Source organism: Squalius cephalus (genome assembly GCF_949319135.1).
Source record: "Squalius cephalus genome assembly, chromosome: 5".
NCBI classification, from domain to species: domain Eukaryota; kingdom Metazoa; phylum Chordata; class Actinopteri; order Cypriniformes; family Leuciscidae; genus Squalius; species Squalius cephalus.
In genome coordinates, this window is record NC_137126.1 from 38,766,868 (window position 1) to 38,783,873 (window position 17,006).

The following is a 17,006-nucleotide window of genomic DNA, read 5'->3' on the forward strand; positions in this document are numbered from 1 at the left end:
TTGACCTAATGTTTACTTTCTTCACTGACAGACAAAAATGAAAAGCCTATATCAGTCAAAGCTCAGCTTTAGGAGGGGAAAAGACTGAGCAAGATAAAAACAAAGAGAAAAAGAGTGTGATGCTGATGAAGTGTGGAAAATAAACAGCTGCCCGCACATGGTTTTAAAGCTATTGTTATCCAATTTTTTTGGCCTTCAAAACATCTTAAAATGCACATATGTAGATCAGAGAAATCAAAATTTTCTCGGGGGAGCATGCCCCCAAACCCCCCTAAATACCTCGCATTTGGTACCTCAGTGATTATAAAACCCTGCCATATGCATGTTACTGGATGATGAATGAAACTAGTTAATAATGCGCATTAGACCATAAACTAACTTTTTTTTTTTTTTTAAATCATACCCTCATTGGGGGCTGAGCCCCCCTAAAATGAAAATCCTAGAATCGCCCCTGGATGAGAAGAAATGTTTGTTGACAGTTTGCACTTTAAGCATGGCAGCTCGCGGACAAACTTGGAGTTGTGAGGAGGTGCGGAGCCTGATAGAAACTATTAACAATATTTTCGAGCCGCATCCTCGCTTCATTCTCAAATATTATTGTTTGTCTAAAGTGGTGTAGACAAACTATATAATAAAATATGACCAAGGATACAATCAGCCCACGCAGTCGTCTGACGGATTTTCCACTTTGTTTACTTCCGGGAGTTCTGTTGGAATTTTCCCGCACGTTAATTCTGACCAAACGAAGTGCAGTTATGGAAATGCGTTCAAGACACATCTGGCCAACGAGTGATGTGGATGTTGTCACGTGACTGCATTTTGGTTAGTTTTATAACTACAGTGAGTGTAGTGTGAAAAGGAACCAAAACGCCTGAAAAATGCTACAAAGTATCATTTTTCGCCCTTGGTCTGGGCCAAATGAACCGAACTACAGATGTGAAAGCACCCTTAATCAAACAACAAAAGAGAGCGAGATGAATCTTTATTTGATTTATTCAATGAAAACATTTAATTTATTCAATTTCTGTAGTATCCCTGTACCTGAATACTGTTAGACCTACATGAAAACCTTAACACACTTGCATTTGTATTTTTAATTTTTTGTTGTTGTTGTTGTTGTTGTTTGTTTTTTTTGCTTCTGCTTGAAATTTGTTTATTTGTTCTTGTTTACTTGTCAATAAATTCAAGGTTGAATATTAAGCGTCCTTGTGTGTAAACTCATGCACAACAGAAATATCCAGGCTAGAGTGAGCAAAATTTAGCTGACAGCTGCTGTTGATGAGTGACAGTATGTATGTAGCTACTAGACTTTTTTGAAAGTAATATAACTGTCTGAAAACAAAAGTGTTCACAAACTGTCTAAATATGTTCACCATGGTCCATTTCTGCATATAAAAAAAGAGTAAACTATATAATCGCATCTTAGTAAGATGTAGCCTAAGTCACAATTTGAACTGCTGTAACGTTTTTTATTTATTTTACATTTCTATCATTAGATATTTGAGAAAGTTGAAACCCAATACTTAAGTTTAAAATTGTAATTTGGCAATTTCTCTATTAAAAAAAATCCTGGCGTCACTGTTTTTCACCTAGCCTACTATTATGGAACATGCGATTTCGGATGCAGCCCTATTTTTGTGCTCTTGTGTGAATCAACAAAAACTGCATGCGTCTTGCGGAAGAACATTTTAGCCGGAGCAACTTCTCTTGAGTCACGCAGGTAGCCTACTGGGCTACTCCGCCGAGTCTTGTGTCTCACTCCATCTAAAATAGTCTGAATATAAACACTTATTATAGGCGTACCGTAACCGTAGTAGTGATGGATGGATTCATGATGTAGGCCTACTCGCTAATTTTGAACAAAAAAAAAGTTAGCGTACCTAAATTAGGTTTATGTGCATGAAATGTTGACCCAGTAACCTGTTGTCACTGTAATGCTCACCCTCACTCTTTTCCTCTTAAGATAATATTTCTTGTGTAGGAGATACACTGTGTTGAGATCACAGTGTTGTTTATCTTTGAAAACTATTGTTCTGCTATGATGCGATCAATTTACAGTAGGCCTAAACAAGAAAAACAACTGAAGAAATGTCCATTGAAAACCCTCACAGAACAAACTGGAAATCTACCACATGAATGACTCTGAACAAAATCATATAATCAGCATTTTGTTGATTTTGAACAGCACATTGTCAGTATAATCCAGTTGAAATAGGAAATTCCTTCCCCTATCATTTAATTATGACAGCTGACAGACACAATGCTATCTGGTCTCTTCCTTACGTAATGCCTAGTGTCTTTTTACTCCTTCCTTGAAAACACACATGTGGTCTCTTGTGTGAATTCAGTTCTAAAAAAGCATTCTTCTCATTGCTCTATCACACTCTGTCACATTTTATCTCCTCTGACACACTATCTCTTTCTGACTGCAACCAGACAACAGAAGTGAAGGTGTAGAAAGAAAAGCCAGATAAAACTGTTTACTTACTGACAGTAATCCACATTTTTTGTCCTTTTCACCAAATTTTTCACAGACTCTAATGTCTAATGAGTCTAATGCAGTCTAGCGATCACATAAATAATAACTATTTTAAAACTCTGCACACAATAGTTCTTTCATTTATTATTTATAATTAAAGGTGGAAACCTTTAAGTTTTTCTCTCTGTTGAAAAACCGAATATGCTTTCTGGCCTTACCCAGCTAAAATATGTTCTAAGAACTTTTTACCAATGTTCAAATTAAAGGGGTGGTTGAATATGATTCACTTTTCTAACTTTAGTTAGTGTGTAATGTTGCTGTTTGAGCATAAACAACATCTGCAAAGTTACAACGCTCAAAGTTCAAAGCAAAGGGAGTATTTTCTTTTAAAGAAATAGCTTTTTAAGGACTACAACAAACGGCTGGTAAGGCCTACACGACATTCCTCCCGGGTTATTGACAACACTAACCCTAAAATTTACATATGTACTATGAATACTATGTGCTAAGTATCCATTAGAAAATACTATGAACATTTCAACAGAAATAATTAAATAGTCTTTATAAATCTCTAAACTGTTCAGTCCAATACTGCATAATTTCAGAGTTCACATCTTATCATGTTACAAATTACAATCCCAATGTGAAACCAAATAACTAGATCATATCAATAATTTCTGTACATAAGGTGTCAGACATTGTAGAGGTTTTACATCTGCCAAATCATGGACAGAAACTGAGAGATGGACATTACCACTGGTCTTATTTCAAAGACATTATTCATAGCAGTTCAAGGTGTGAAACACAATGGAGTCGTCCAGATAGCTCGTCTTGTACTCCTGTGAGAAACTAGACAGGACTAAGCTTGAACTTTGTTTGTTTGATAGTGTCACTAAGATGGTCCACCAGTGGGTCTGCTGAGAAACTCCTGAATCTCTCTGTTGAGCTGCTCATTGCGCGTGAGAGCTTCGTCCCTGCTGCGCTCCGTGTTGCGCAGTAAGATCTCTAATGCAGCTTTGCGGCGTCTCTCTGCCTCTAGTTCTGCCTGCAACTCTACCACGGTAGCGCTCAGCTCTTTGTTCTTCTGCTGGAGACTAAAGGTACACACACACACACACACACACACACACACACACACACACACAATATACATTTATATATTAATAATAATAATAATTGTTCCAAATCAGCATATTAGAATGATTCCTGAAGGATCATGTGACTGAAGACTGGAGTAATGGCTGCTGAAAGTTCAGCTTTTCTCTTACAAGAATAAATTAGCTCTCCAATAAGTTTTATTTATTTTATCTTTTATATATTATAATTATATGTATTTAATAGAGGGATGGGCAACTTCAGTCCTGGAGGGCCACTGTCCTGCAGAGTTTAGCTCCAACCCTAATTAAACACACCTGAACAAGCTAATCAATGTTTTCAGGATTACTAGAAAAGAGTTTTTGCCAGGGTTGGAGCCAAACTCTGCAGGACTGTGGCCCTCCAGGACCGAAGCTGAACATCCCTGATTTAATATATAATATTTTATTTATTAAAAAAATCAACCAAATCATCTCGATCCCTGCCACAACAAGGGTGTTCTGGGTGGTCGCTAGTTGGTTTCTAGGGTGTATATGTGGCTGCTAGGTAGTGGTTACTTACTGGGCCACATAGAAAGAGCTCATTCCCAAGTCTCTGACATTCTAGCCCTTAAATGTCATTATAATGGATTTTTTTGTCTGTTTTATTGTCTGGCGTGCAAAAATCTATGTCTGAAGGATGTTTGTTCAAATCTCTGACCCTTAGCAAACACTGCTAATTACTGTGAGGCAAATAATTAACAGGTATGTACTGTGCTATACCTGCTGATGATGTTTGTTGAGTCTGTGTTTTCTTGCTGTGCTGCATTGCTTTTCTGTAGAGCAGGGTCTACTGGTGCTGCTGGTTTCTCTCTGCTCAGAGAGTTTCTCGGCTGAGGTTTGGGCAGGGGGGCTGTGCTCTGTGCCTGTGTTTTTTGAGCGTCTATCTGCTTGACAACAACATTGCTACCTGTCTTACACAAGCCTGTGTCCTCTGTGTCCGTTTGTCCTTCCACTTTTTCCTTTTCACTTTTCTGCTCTCCAGAAAATAGTGTCATTTTCTGCAGGTCGAGTAACTTAAAGATGTCCTCTGAGAATGTTTTCTCGTCATTCTCGTTAAAGCTCTCCTGGAACCTGCTCCAACGATCCCAAGTGGGCTCACGGCCTGTTCTTCCCGCTGCCGGACAGCCCAAGCTGGGTAGAGTTTGCGTCCTCTTTCTGGGGCTGTCGGGCCACGGGTCCATTGTGGGCGAAAATTCAGAGGAAGGAGAAAGAGGTGTGTCTTCTGACCCTGCTTCAGATGACCACTCGTCCCTCTTCTCATCCTCAGGCGTGTCTACTTCCTCTTCCTCCGGAGATTCAGACAGGGAGGACACTTCACACTTTGAGAAAAGAGTGATACGATCAGTTAAGATGTGCAGGTGTGAAAGTAATGCTGTGAAAGCTCCAAAAAAAATTAACCTTTAAAGCACAGTAGATGTTTTCTTAAATATGACTAAATTGTCAATTTCATGCCTACAAACAAGAAACACTTCCAGCCATTTTTTCCGGCTTTTGTTTTATTTTTATTTTTTTAAATAAATTACATTATAAATAATGTAACATCTAACTGCTTAAAAATTATGAAGAAAATGTGAGAATAATTGTTACAAAGAGCAATTTCTAGCTGAATATTTTAGAGCGGATTAAATATTTTACAATTTTTAAATTGCCTGTTATTTCCTAGCATAAAGAAAATTCTATATTTAGAACTTTTATACACTAGTTCAATGAGTAAAAAATTAATATTTTTACTCAGCAAGGACATTAAATTGAACTTTAAAAGAAATGTATAATGTTACAAAAGATTTTTATTTCAAATAAATGCTGTTCTTTTGAACTTACTATTCATCAAGAACTTCTGGAGAGAAAAAAATAATAGTAAACTTGAGCACCAAATCAGCGTATTAGAATGATTTCTGAAGGATTGGAAGACTGAAGTAATGACGCTGAAAATTCAGCTTTGCCATCACAGGAATACATTACATTTGAAAATATTTTAAAATAGAAAAAAAACAATATTACTATTTTTCTAAATTTTTGAAAGGTAGTGTATATTTAAAATTTTCCATGATTAATTCATTTTACAGGCCTACAAATCACAATTTGGAAATTGCCTGATATTTCTTAGTTTTCCATGTATATGGAAGTTGTTAGATAATGTGATCGGTACCTCTGCAGACTCCCAGCCCACAAAACTGCGAGGGTTACTGGTCTTCTTGCTTTTGTTTTTCTTGCTGGGAAGAGGAGACGGCAGCTTATCTTTGGAGGGTGGGAAAAGATGCTCATGGTGTCTGATCATAACCGTCATTACCTTCTGTATCATGGGAGTTCCTGTGTATGTGAGCAAGAGGTGAGAGAACGGATCATTACCACTGCAATGTGTTAACCAATAACACCGTACTTGTTATCTTATTCTTACTCATTGCAGTTCAGATTAAACACCCCATGAATTTCCAGTGTTAATGCATCTCTAGCTGAAACAAAGGACTTTTTTTAGGCAATAGCCTTTAGTTTAAAACATATCACCCAACTACTGAACTACAACTAAATATAGCATAAAAAGTAGTGCTATCATGCCATTCTGAATTCAGCCTATGATGTGCTTCTTGGTTTTAGGAACCGGAACATTTTCATTCAAAAGAGCTTTTTATTGGACAAAAATCATACAAATTGGAGCAAGAAATGATCAAAATACCTTTTTTAATAAATCAAATATATTTTTAGCAGGTTTACAATATTAAAACTATATATATTGTTTAGTATTTTGTAATTGTTTAATACAGTACATTAACATTGTATCTATTACATCTGGTAAATATATATTGTACATTTGATTTCCTCATCGGTTATTTTAAAAACAATGTAGAACATAACGTTTTATGAGTCTTAGGATGATAACTGACCCTTCATCATACTGATGGCGTCCTCCACTTGCGGTTTGAACAGGTTTACCCCCATCACTGTGGCCAGATTCTCAACACTCATCTTATTCACCTTTGAGTTTTGTTGGACCTCAAAAAGGAATCTGCATTAACAAATATGGATATATGTCAGTATTTCACACATTTTGCTGTTATCAATGTCTGATCTGTTTTTACACTCTTATAGTAACTCATACAGTACCTGCAGATGTAACTAAGGAGGTTATAGTTCACTTTTGGTAAAAGGCTGATTTGTTTCTCCAGCTTTTCTTTGCCCTGGAATTGATCAGATTGCAATTAGTCAAAGAATCCTTACTCATCTGCCATACTGTCTTTGTGAATGTGATTCTCACAGTTGCAGTGGTGGCATCCAGCATCAGAGTGCTGTCAAGGAAGTCCTGATACTGAGTCCATGGCACAACAGGTTCAGGAAGCTCTCTGAGGTACAACTTGAGTAAGGACCCCACCGTGTGGACATCAGTGTCACTGCAGGGAGAAGGTATAAACAAAGTTTGACATTCAGTCATTATTACAGTCTACTATTATTGTTTTCAGACAGATATTTTTTTGTGTGTGCTTTAGAAAGTGAAAAAAGTTACTTGTCGAATGTATATGTGCGTGTGCGTGTGTTGAATGGTAAGATCTCTGTTAGTCAGGACAGGATGTGGCTCAGCCGCAGATCATCGATGTGTGCCAGGTTCCTCTGAAATACTGTGCTATTGTCACTCTAACTCTCATGCTTTTGCACATCTCTCTCTCTCTCTCTCTCTCTCTCTCTCTCTCTCTCTCTCTCTCTCTCTCTCGTTCAGATCTAGTTGAAACTTTCTGGGTCAAACCCTTTACCTATGCTACTTCCTCAAAAAGTCTGTGAAGACTATAGTGCTGTGTTTCACCATAAATGGTCATGCAGAGTGTGGTTATCCACATAAAAGCCCCATTCGCATGCATACTTTAAAAAACACTGCAAAAATAGAAGTCTGGAAACCAATGGTCATCTGACACAGGTACAAAAATCATATGAAAATGAAATATTTTAGTAGAGGATGGTTATTTATTGTTGGACATTTATTTAATAATTAGATTTATTTAATTATCTCTTCAAAGTAACCTGATGTCATTACAAACAAAATAAATAAAATAATAATAAAAATACATTAAATTAAGTTTTTAACATATACACTATCATTCACAAAGAAATTAATTCATTTATTCAGCAATGACCCATATAATTGATCGAAAGCGACAGTAAAGACATTTATAATGTTACAAAATGTATATATAATATAATGTTTTTTTGAGGTTGCAATAAGGATGCATTAAATTAGGTAAAGACATTACAACAGATTCATATTTCAAATAAATGCTGCTCTTTTGAACTTCCTATTCATCAACTCCTGTTTTTATTTAAAAAAAAATATTAACTGTTAACTTTTAACATGTATAATAATAAGAAATATTTCTTGAGCAGCAAATCAGCATATCAGAATTATTTCTGAAGGATCATGTGACACTGAAGACTGGAGTAATGATACTGTAAATTCAGCTTTGCCATCACAGGAATAAATTACATTTTAAAATATATTAAAATAGAAAACAGTAATTTTAAATTGTAATAATATTTCTGCATGTTTTATCAAATAAATGCAGCCTTGGTGAGCATAACAGACTTCTTTCAAAAACAATAAAAATATTAGCCCGACCCCAAACGTTTGAAAGGTAGTGTACTATGGTAATATCATGGTATCCTTTGAAATACTTTGTAAATGCCATGTAATTATTCAGTACAATGGTATAGAAGGCCTCACTGGTTTCCATGAGGTGAAACTCAAAGGCCTACACTGCCTACTAGCTGCACACATATAATATTTTTTAAATAATTATTTTTATATATATGGGAGTTTACAGCAGTGACAATGACATTCTATAACCGAACTCGCTCCAGTAAATTTTCCGGACTCACAACCTCATCTCGGCGAAGCCCTGCTGCTGTGTAAACAAAACCGGACTAGACAACTAGTTTTCTGTAAGTTTATACAGTGCAAGAGAGCCCTTCTGTGGATATAATCTGTGTGTCATCTGAAGGTTTTAGATCCAGTCGTCCTTGTCAGTTTTGTGGTCTGAGCATGACGCAAATGCTCCTCTTTCACTCAGGTATTAAAGCCGCTGTCAGTTAACTTGACAGATGAACGTGCGCATCGACTTTTTGTCATTTCAGATGTGATAAGACTTTACACTTTTATTTATGTCGCCATCTTTGCAGTTCCTTTAGTCACTGTCACCATGATTACAGTTGATAGATACAATTGCACGTTCATACATACAGTGTTGTAAGCTGCTGTGTGAACGGGATATTTCGACACTCAAATACTCAAATCATACTCAAAACTGTCCATGGTAAAAGAAAAAAAAGGATTTTACTGGTGTTATCAAGGATTTTTTTAGCTAGAAAAACAAGGAAGAAACATTTCTAAAGTTATGTCCTTTGAATTCATTCATATTAGCGTACAAATTGAAAAGTCTATGTGTTGACTAAGTGACATTCGTTTTTGTAGCCCAGGGGTCTCTGGTTATCTTAAGGTGCCCCATATATTAGTGTTACCATTGCATACCATTACTGGCCTATGGTACCACCATAATACTTTTTTGTAAACGTATGCTTTACTCAAATCAGTTCTCTTCTACACTATCCCTGAGCCGTTCTAGACATGTGAAACTTTACCTGGGGAAAGAGGGTCTTTCTCCAGCATCAAAGGCCTCTCTGAACTGCTTGACCTGGTTGTCCTGTCCTGGCAGGCGAAAGATGCCCTCCTCATTCAAACCATGCTCTCTGATGAATTCAGCACACTTCTCCACCAGGATGGGCACCAGTCGATGCCCAAATTTCTTCTCATACACCATGATGTCTGAAAGGCTCTTTCCAAAGACTTTGAAGAAAGAAACATAACTCTTTTATTGCATAGCAGTGGGAGTCCATGGATTCATATTGTTATGAATAAAACACCCTTTGGACATTATACATTAGACACACAGCCAAGTTATGGTAAACAAGAGGCAAATGATTAGTGCAAATGATTGTTTGAGGTGAACTATCCCTTAAGGAAGCACAATGTATAGGACATTGTGCTTCCTTAAGGGATAGTTCACCCCAAACAATTCTGTCATTAACTCACCCTCATGTCGTTCCAAACCTATAAGACTTTCGATTCATCTTTGGAACACAAATGAATCTCTGAAGAGCTTTCTGTCCCTCCATTGACAGCTATTCAACACTTTGACGCTTCAAAAAGTTCATAAATTGATCAGAAAACTAATCCATATGAATTGAGCGGTTTAGTCCACATTTTTTGAAGAGACACGATTGCTTTATATGATGAACAGATTGAATTTAGGCTTTTATTCACATATAAACATTCATCAACTCGCATATTAGTTGTGGTAAACGGAAGCTCAAGCATGTTCCGTTGTCCTATGACACCCGATGTACCCGTTACATCATAAGAAGAATGGCATCTACGCTAATGTTAGTCTTTCTGCTTATCCCGAGGTTCACTGTAATCAGCTGGATCCAGGCTGTATCCAGATCAGATGGTGGACCTGCGCCTAGACACGACCACAACGCATCCCTGAAGTGTCAGCAGAGATTGTGTCAACTAGAGAGACTCCCCTGTGAAGGATGACTCAGATCTTCAACCAGATGGAACTGGATAACATTCTGATTGTTCCAAACCAATCTGACTTCTGACCTATAATGCTGCCTGAATCAAAATCATACACTGTTCGTTCATTGGCCAGAGGAGAACTGGTCCCCGACTGAGCCTGGGTTCTCCCAAGGTTTTTTTCTCCATTTTGCCACCTGATGGAGTTTTGGTTCCTTGCCAATGTCGACCTTTTTCCACCTTTGTTGCCATTGGCTTGGCTTGCTTAGTTGGAGACATTAAATTTGACAGTTAATTTAATATTCAACAATAATATTGATCTGCCTGCATTGACACTATTATACAAGAACTGAACTCAGCTGGACGATGACATCACGGTTTATTCCAGAGCGGCTATAGCCTACATATTTAAATGAACTAAATTAATAACTTTTTTAAAACAAAAATGAAACATCTCTGAACTTACTTAAGCTGGACTGTGACGCTATTTTCTTCTGGAAAAAAACTTTTTTGCATTATTTTCCTGTTATCTCTGTAAAACTGCTTTGAAACAATCTGTATTGTAAAAAGCGCTATATAAATAAACGTGACTTGACTTGTTGTGAAGGTTCATTCTCGTGTGTTACGCAGCACGTTTGAGCTTCTGCAAGAGCCAATGAGGTTCATTCTCGTGTTAAGCAGATTCGGTTGAGCTTCTGTTTATGTTTGCTGATCAATATGTGAATAAAAGACTAAATTCAATCTGTCCATCATATAAAGCGATCGAGTCTCTTCAGAAAATTTGGACTAAACCGCTCAATTCACATGGATTAGTTTTATGATCTCTTTATGAATTTTTCGCATCAAAGTAGTACTTGCGTGGCTGTTGATGGAAAGAAAGAAAGCTCTCAGATTTCATCAAAAAGATCTTCAATTGTGTTCCGAAGATGAACAAAAGTCTTATAGGTTTGGAACGACATGAGGGTGAGTAAATGATGACAGAATTTTCAACCTTTAAATGTTTTAATGTTTATTTTTTAAATTAAACCTTAAAAATGTTTAGGCTGGTCCAGCTGTTGTGCCATTCATACCATTCATATAAATTGTAAATACGAGTGGAATGTCTCTGCCTCGCACGGTCTCTGTTTGCAAGATTTAGTCAGTCATTTAGTTAATTCCTTCATCCAAAGTGACTAATGTGTATTTTTTACTGGGACTTATTATAGACAGTCCCTCTGAAACAACCTAAGCGTGCGGTAAACAAAACCACATTGTTATGTTTTAGGGATAAAGGAAATGTCTGTAAAATGTAACAAATAATCTTCTGGCAGCAAATGAAAAGGTAGCTTTTCCGTTCTTCCACAGATCTTTCCTTACAGTGTGGAAGAAAATTAGTGTATTAGAACCTCCTCAATCCGTCAATAACCTTATAGGCAAATATGTATGGTATATTTTTTTATGACGAACAATAGATACCTCCATTGGACCGTGATCCAATGGCCTTCCGGATGGAGCGCACCCACTCTTCCATCTCGCTCTGACTGGTCGCCATGAGAACATAGGCATCTCGCTCCCGATCTGTACTGCAACCTGTGGCATCAGGGACACAAGAAAAAAACTTTATGATATTGCCTTCTAACACATATAGTAGCCCATGAGATCATCTTATACACTGTAAACAACTAGCATATATAACAGGCCCGTGACACACAGTGTAACAGAAGTATAAAAAAAAACCTCACCTGGTATAATCTCAAACAGGAATTTATCATCTGCATTTGATGGCAGCTCATTAACTTGGCACGAGAACAAAGGTATGGTTCCCTGAGATCAAAATGAGACAAAAAGGGAATAGTTACAGACAGTTACGTCTGATTAAATCTTAAGTGATAAATACAAATACATAATTTTAAATGAAAAAATATATTTTGTTAGAAAGCTTTAGTTTCATTGTTATTTGTTTTCGAATATCAATATTAGTTGGGCGACATTTTGATGACATAGCGAGACTCAAAAGTTTAAGACCATCGAGGAAAGAAAATCGAGGAAATCAAGATATAATTTGAACATAATATTTAAATTGAACTTTTTATTTTAAAAAAAAAAGTCAACGCAGATTAAATAATTAGTTTTAGTTTAGTTATTTGACTGTCAGGAATGGCATTGCATGAAAAAAAACATTGCATAGGCGACAGTTAAAACCTCAGGAATGAAGAAATAAAAATATGCATTACAAAATAATAATAATAATAATATAAAAATCTCACTGTTTCAATCACTAATGCTTGCATGCCTCCTACCTGGAGAGCGCTCTCTCTGTCGTCCTTATGGTATGTGAGAACGTTTCCTCTCAGCACAAAGAAGCGCAGCTGCCAGTTCTTCACGATGGATCTCTGCTTCTTCAGCCAGCCTGTTTTCAGAGGTTTCTCCATTGATTTCTTAAAACCAGTGTGAGTGGATCCAGGGCTCCCTTCCCCAGGTATAACACTCTTGGAGCGTGCTGAGTAGAAACCGACAACAAGCAGGCAGAGAATAAGAAACGAATACGCAGAGGAGTCCGACTTGCAGAAAGTGAAATCACCTTTGACTGAAATAATTTAGTGAGTCTATAATTATATCATGAAAACACCATGTAGTGTGGTGAATGTCAGTGGTAACTCTCCGAACCCAGCAGCTTCCTGCATGACAAACATTTGCAGACTGGCTTTGATTATCGAAGTACTGAAGAAACTGTCCTGCTGTAACTTTAGGACCATCACAAATGAAAAGGACAGCTCTGCCTGGAACAATACAATGCCATGCACTTTCGATGTTACTGTGCAATAGATTATTTCAGGTCAAAAGGGTATTATTGGATTTTGACTCTTTCACACAGGGGTTTTGAGAACTGAAACATTAAAGTGGAACATTTCATTGTTCAAAGATTGCCCTTTTATACCTTGAGAAACCTAATGGAGTTCTCAGTTGTGTTTCACTCAAGAATAAACCACCTGCTAACATTTTTAGGAGAAATAAATATGATATATATACACACACACAGGTTGACCTACAATAAGAGTACAGAGCTCAGAAAGTTTGGTTCTGAAAAAAAAAAAAGAATAACCCTACTGAAATAAATATATGGTTTGCTGGTTTTAGTAGGTTTCCAAGACAGGTCAAACTGGTCTGTTGGCTTTTAGAGTGGTTTTGGACACTTTTCCACTGGTCAGACTCAGAGATCAGATGGCTGCCAGGCCAAACCAGCTAAACCCAGCTTAAATCAGTGAATACCAGCAGAACAAAATGTTCTCAGAAAAACCTCCATTTGTGTTTCATTAAAGCCCATTGGTGTCTGGAAGAGACAACTAAGAGACTAAAGACATCTAATTTGTGATTTTGCTTTCTGACAGGATAGCCCATAGTAAAGAGAGGGTGGGGTAGGTAGAGACCCTTGTGATTGAGAGATAAGAAAAAACTGAGATGTTCAGGGTGGTAGAAAATATGAAAATCATACAAGCATTGCAATCAGCATTCATCATAGTGAAAGCTGCTTAGTGAAGCCACAAACACTTGACTTCATGTGAGTCTCTTTGATAAGAAAGCATCTACAATAAATACATCTCTAAATAGCAAGCAATCAGCCATTATCTAATTGAAAAGAGATGGTGTCACGTTGATTTAAGCAGCTTGAAGCTTTTGTCGTCAAATTCACTATAACCCATTGAGAACAGAGGAAAGGGCAGAAGAGAGAGAACTAAGATAAACAGGAAGTTACAAGCTCATCAGCAACAGGAAGTAGAGTTTTTGAAAGATCCCCACCTAACGCCAGCTTCTTTGGTCTATTTAGAGAAGATCTTGCCTGATGGAGAGCACGGACCACTGTTCTCTCTCCTGGACCACGGGCCCACACACATTGACCTCACCCAAGTCTATGACACACGCAGGGATCAGGGGAGCTTTTATGGTGGGGAAGGGAAGAGAGTAGGTTGAAACTCCCTATAAATTACCAAGGAGATCATAGCAAAGATGCAAGAAGCTGTTTGCGTCAGGCCGAGCTGTTCTGCGTCAGGTTTAAGTGTGTGACATTAGTGAAAAGGGAAAGTTGATCATTCACATTCAGCAGCTCAGATGCTGTTCTATTGTCTCTGGCTGAGATGCACAATTTAATAGTCTAGCAGCTAAAATCAACATTCAACTAAAATACACATTTTAAAATAATAATTCATCAGTGCATGTTATTCCAAAGAATCTTTCATTAAAAGATCTTACTTCACTCCTGAAACAACTTTCAACTTATCATTTGACATCACTATCCTCCGCTTTTTATTTCCCTATACCAATTCCTGATGGATAAAGTCAAGACTTTTTTTTCATACCGTTTCACTAATACATCATTTTACTGAAGTAAAATGGGTTGCAAATTTCAGATGCACAATAACAAAATATGAAAAGTTAATAATTATTTTGTAATTATTTATTTTATGGCTGGTAACTGATAAATGGCTGATATAAAATGTCTAAATAGTTTTCAAAAAATTTAAATAGTTTAAATAAATATTAATACAGCAAAAAAATAATTATGTTATGGCTGGTAACTGGTAAATGGCTGATATTAAATTTCTAAATAGTTTTTAAAAAAATCTAAATAGTTGAAATATATATTAATACAGTAAAAAATATTTCTGTTATGGCTTCTAAATAGTTTAAAAAAATCTAAATAGTTTAGATAAATATTAAAACTAAAAATATATAGTTATCGCTGGTAACTGATAAATTCTAAATAACTGATTCAATTTCTAAAAAATATTTTAAAAAATCAAAATAGTTTAAATAAATAATAAAAGTAAAAAGTAAAAAAATAATCAGTCATTTAAATTTGTAACTTAAATCAATAATTTCAAATGCTACAAGTGAATTTAGACATCACAGCATTAGAATGTTCACTATGAAAGAATTTTGAGAACATTATTAATAGTTAAATTGTATTAATATAAGTGTAATTAATATTGTTAATATTTTAACATTATATGGGAAACGATAATGCACATTTAAATATCCAACAACAACTGATATAAAACAGTGACTGATACAAAAATAAAATAATAATGAATACCTGCCTAAAATTGATATCTTAAAACATGTCAAGTTATAATACAGTAATAACAAAAATGTGAAGCCACCAATGTAAAGAAAACTATCACACAGCAAGAAACACTCGCTCTCATAAACTGGCCTAGATTATCATACAACGCCTGTGTCGTCCATTGCAGATAGGATACTGCAGAGAACATTAACCAAATACCTTGTAATGGCCTGCATAATAGATAATTACCTAGCATAATAACATGCTGACATTTTGAGCTGAGAGTGAGCATGTTTCTCAGACAAAAGTGAGTGTCGCAGTGTCTTCCTGCCTGCATGAAGATTAAACACAGAGGAAATCACAAATGCTTTGCATCTCCACCAGACAGAGCAGAATGAGACCAGAAACACCACGAGTCACCATCACATACAACCATAAAACTGCCTCAATTGCTCCATAAAGCTGGTGAAAGACATGCTTTAACTCTTAGCAATACATTTAAGCTACACTCCATTTTAAGGTGACGTAGTTACATGGTACTACATGTACTTACTATAGTAATAACAGTAAATTACAAGTAACTAACCCTAAAACAAACACTAACCCTAACTCTATAGTAAGCATAGTAAGTACAATGTAACTACGTCACCTTAAAATAAAGTATAACCGAGATTTTAAACAGCCTGGAGATGAATGAGAACATGTAGTCAAATCAGTAAAGTACTTGTAGTAAAGTATTAGTAAAGTGGGCTAGTCAAGTACTAGAAACAATCTTGTATCAAAATATCCAACAAATCAAAAAGAGGTTATGGGATTCAACCGAATTACAAGGAAACACATGCGTGTAGCAGATTAGAAGAGCTCAAGAGAATTACATAGCCTCAGGGTGAACGCTCAACAATCACTATGCCACTTATTTCTGTGATTTACAGATACTGTAAAATCCAAGTTACACTAAACACATCTGGCCATCACGGCCCAGTTAATTACATTCATCATAAAATAAGTCACACATTACATGAGACAGTGTAGATCAAACCTCTAGTTCCTAGTGACAGGAGGCCTGCTGTGTCAATGAATACAAAGGATCACACAGAAATCTACCCACTTCGCCAAGTGAAATTCCTAAAACACGGAAAAGACTTTGACCTCTGACCACACACCTAAAGGCACAGTGTCACTCACCTATCTTGGCGGTTTCAGCTCTGAATGTGCTGAAGTCCCAGTTGCGAGGTAGTCTCAGAGACATTTCTTCAATTTTAGACAAAGGGTTACACACACAGAGACACACACGCACACATTCTCTCGTTCGCACACACACACAAACAAACAAACACAAAACATACAGTGAATTCTAAGAGTACATTCTTTCCAGTCAGCCCCTCTTCTCCTCTTTACTTCCTCCTTCCTCTGCTGATCTGATGCTTCTTCTTCTTTTTTCTTTTTTTTTTTTTTTACTTCCAAACACGTTGAATCTTGCCCCTCTGCTTGCCTGTAGATTTTGTGTTACCAAACCAAGTTATTTTTAAGTTATTACATCAAGCATGTCTGTCAGACAGTAGAGAAATGAAAGAGAAGCACTGTCATCATACCCACAATCTTCTTGTGCTGAGGAAGTGAGTGGCAAATGCAAGAAAACCACAGAAAAATAATGAATTTTCACACAGGCGAACATGCAGGCTACAATTGTGCAGGATGTACCTCAATCAATGAGGCCAACTTCATCTCAGACATTTTTCATTATTCTCTTGAAGAGATGCAACATGCAGATCTTCTGATAGTATGTTAACATCT

General features: G+C 36.6%; 1 protein-coding gene across 2 annotated transcripts; it reads right to left on the bottom strand.

The window, feature by feature from the left end:
• Positions 1–968: 968 nt before the first annotated feature.
• arhgap25 (Rho GTPase activating protein 25) lies at positions 969–17,005 on the bottom strand. Of its 2 annotated transcripts, XM_079871615.1 has the most exons (12): positions 16,805–17,005; positions 16,398–16,704; positions 12,451–12,650; positions 11,893–11,974; positions 11,627–11,740; positions 9,235–9,439; positions 6,869–7,001; positions 6,718–6,791; positions 6,498–6,619; positions 5,765–5,925; positions 4,336–4,934; positions 969–3,573 (listed from the first exon to the last, which is right to left on the bottom strand). In XM_079871615.1, exons 2-12 carry the CDS (start codon positions 16,459–16,461, stop codon positions 3,372–3,374), a joined length of 1,956 nt encoding a protein of 651 aa, XP_079727741.1. In that variant the 5' UTR covers positions 16,462–16,704; positions 16,805–17,005; the 3' UTR covers positions 969–3,371. The 2 variants fall into 2 exon arrangements, with proteins under 2 accessions (XP_079727741.1, XP_079727740.1); XM_079871614.1 differs by having other exon boundaries at positions 16,398–16,822.
• Between the last annotated feature and the right edge of the window lies 1 nt (position 17,006).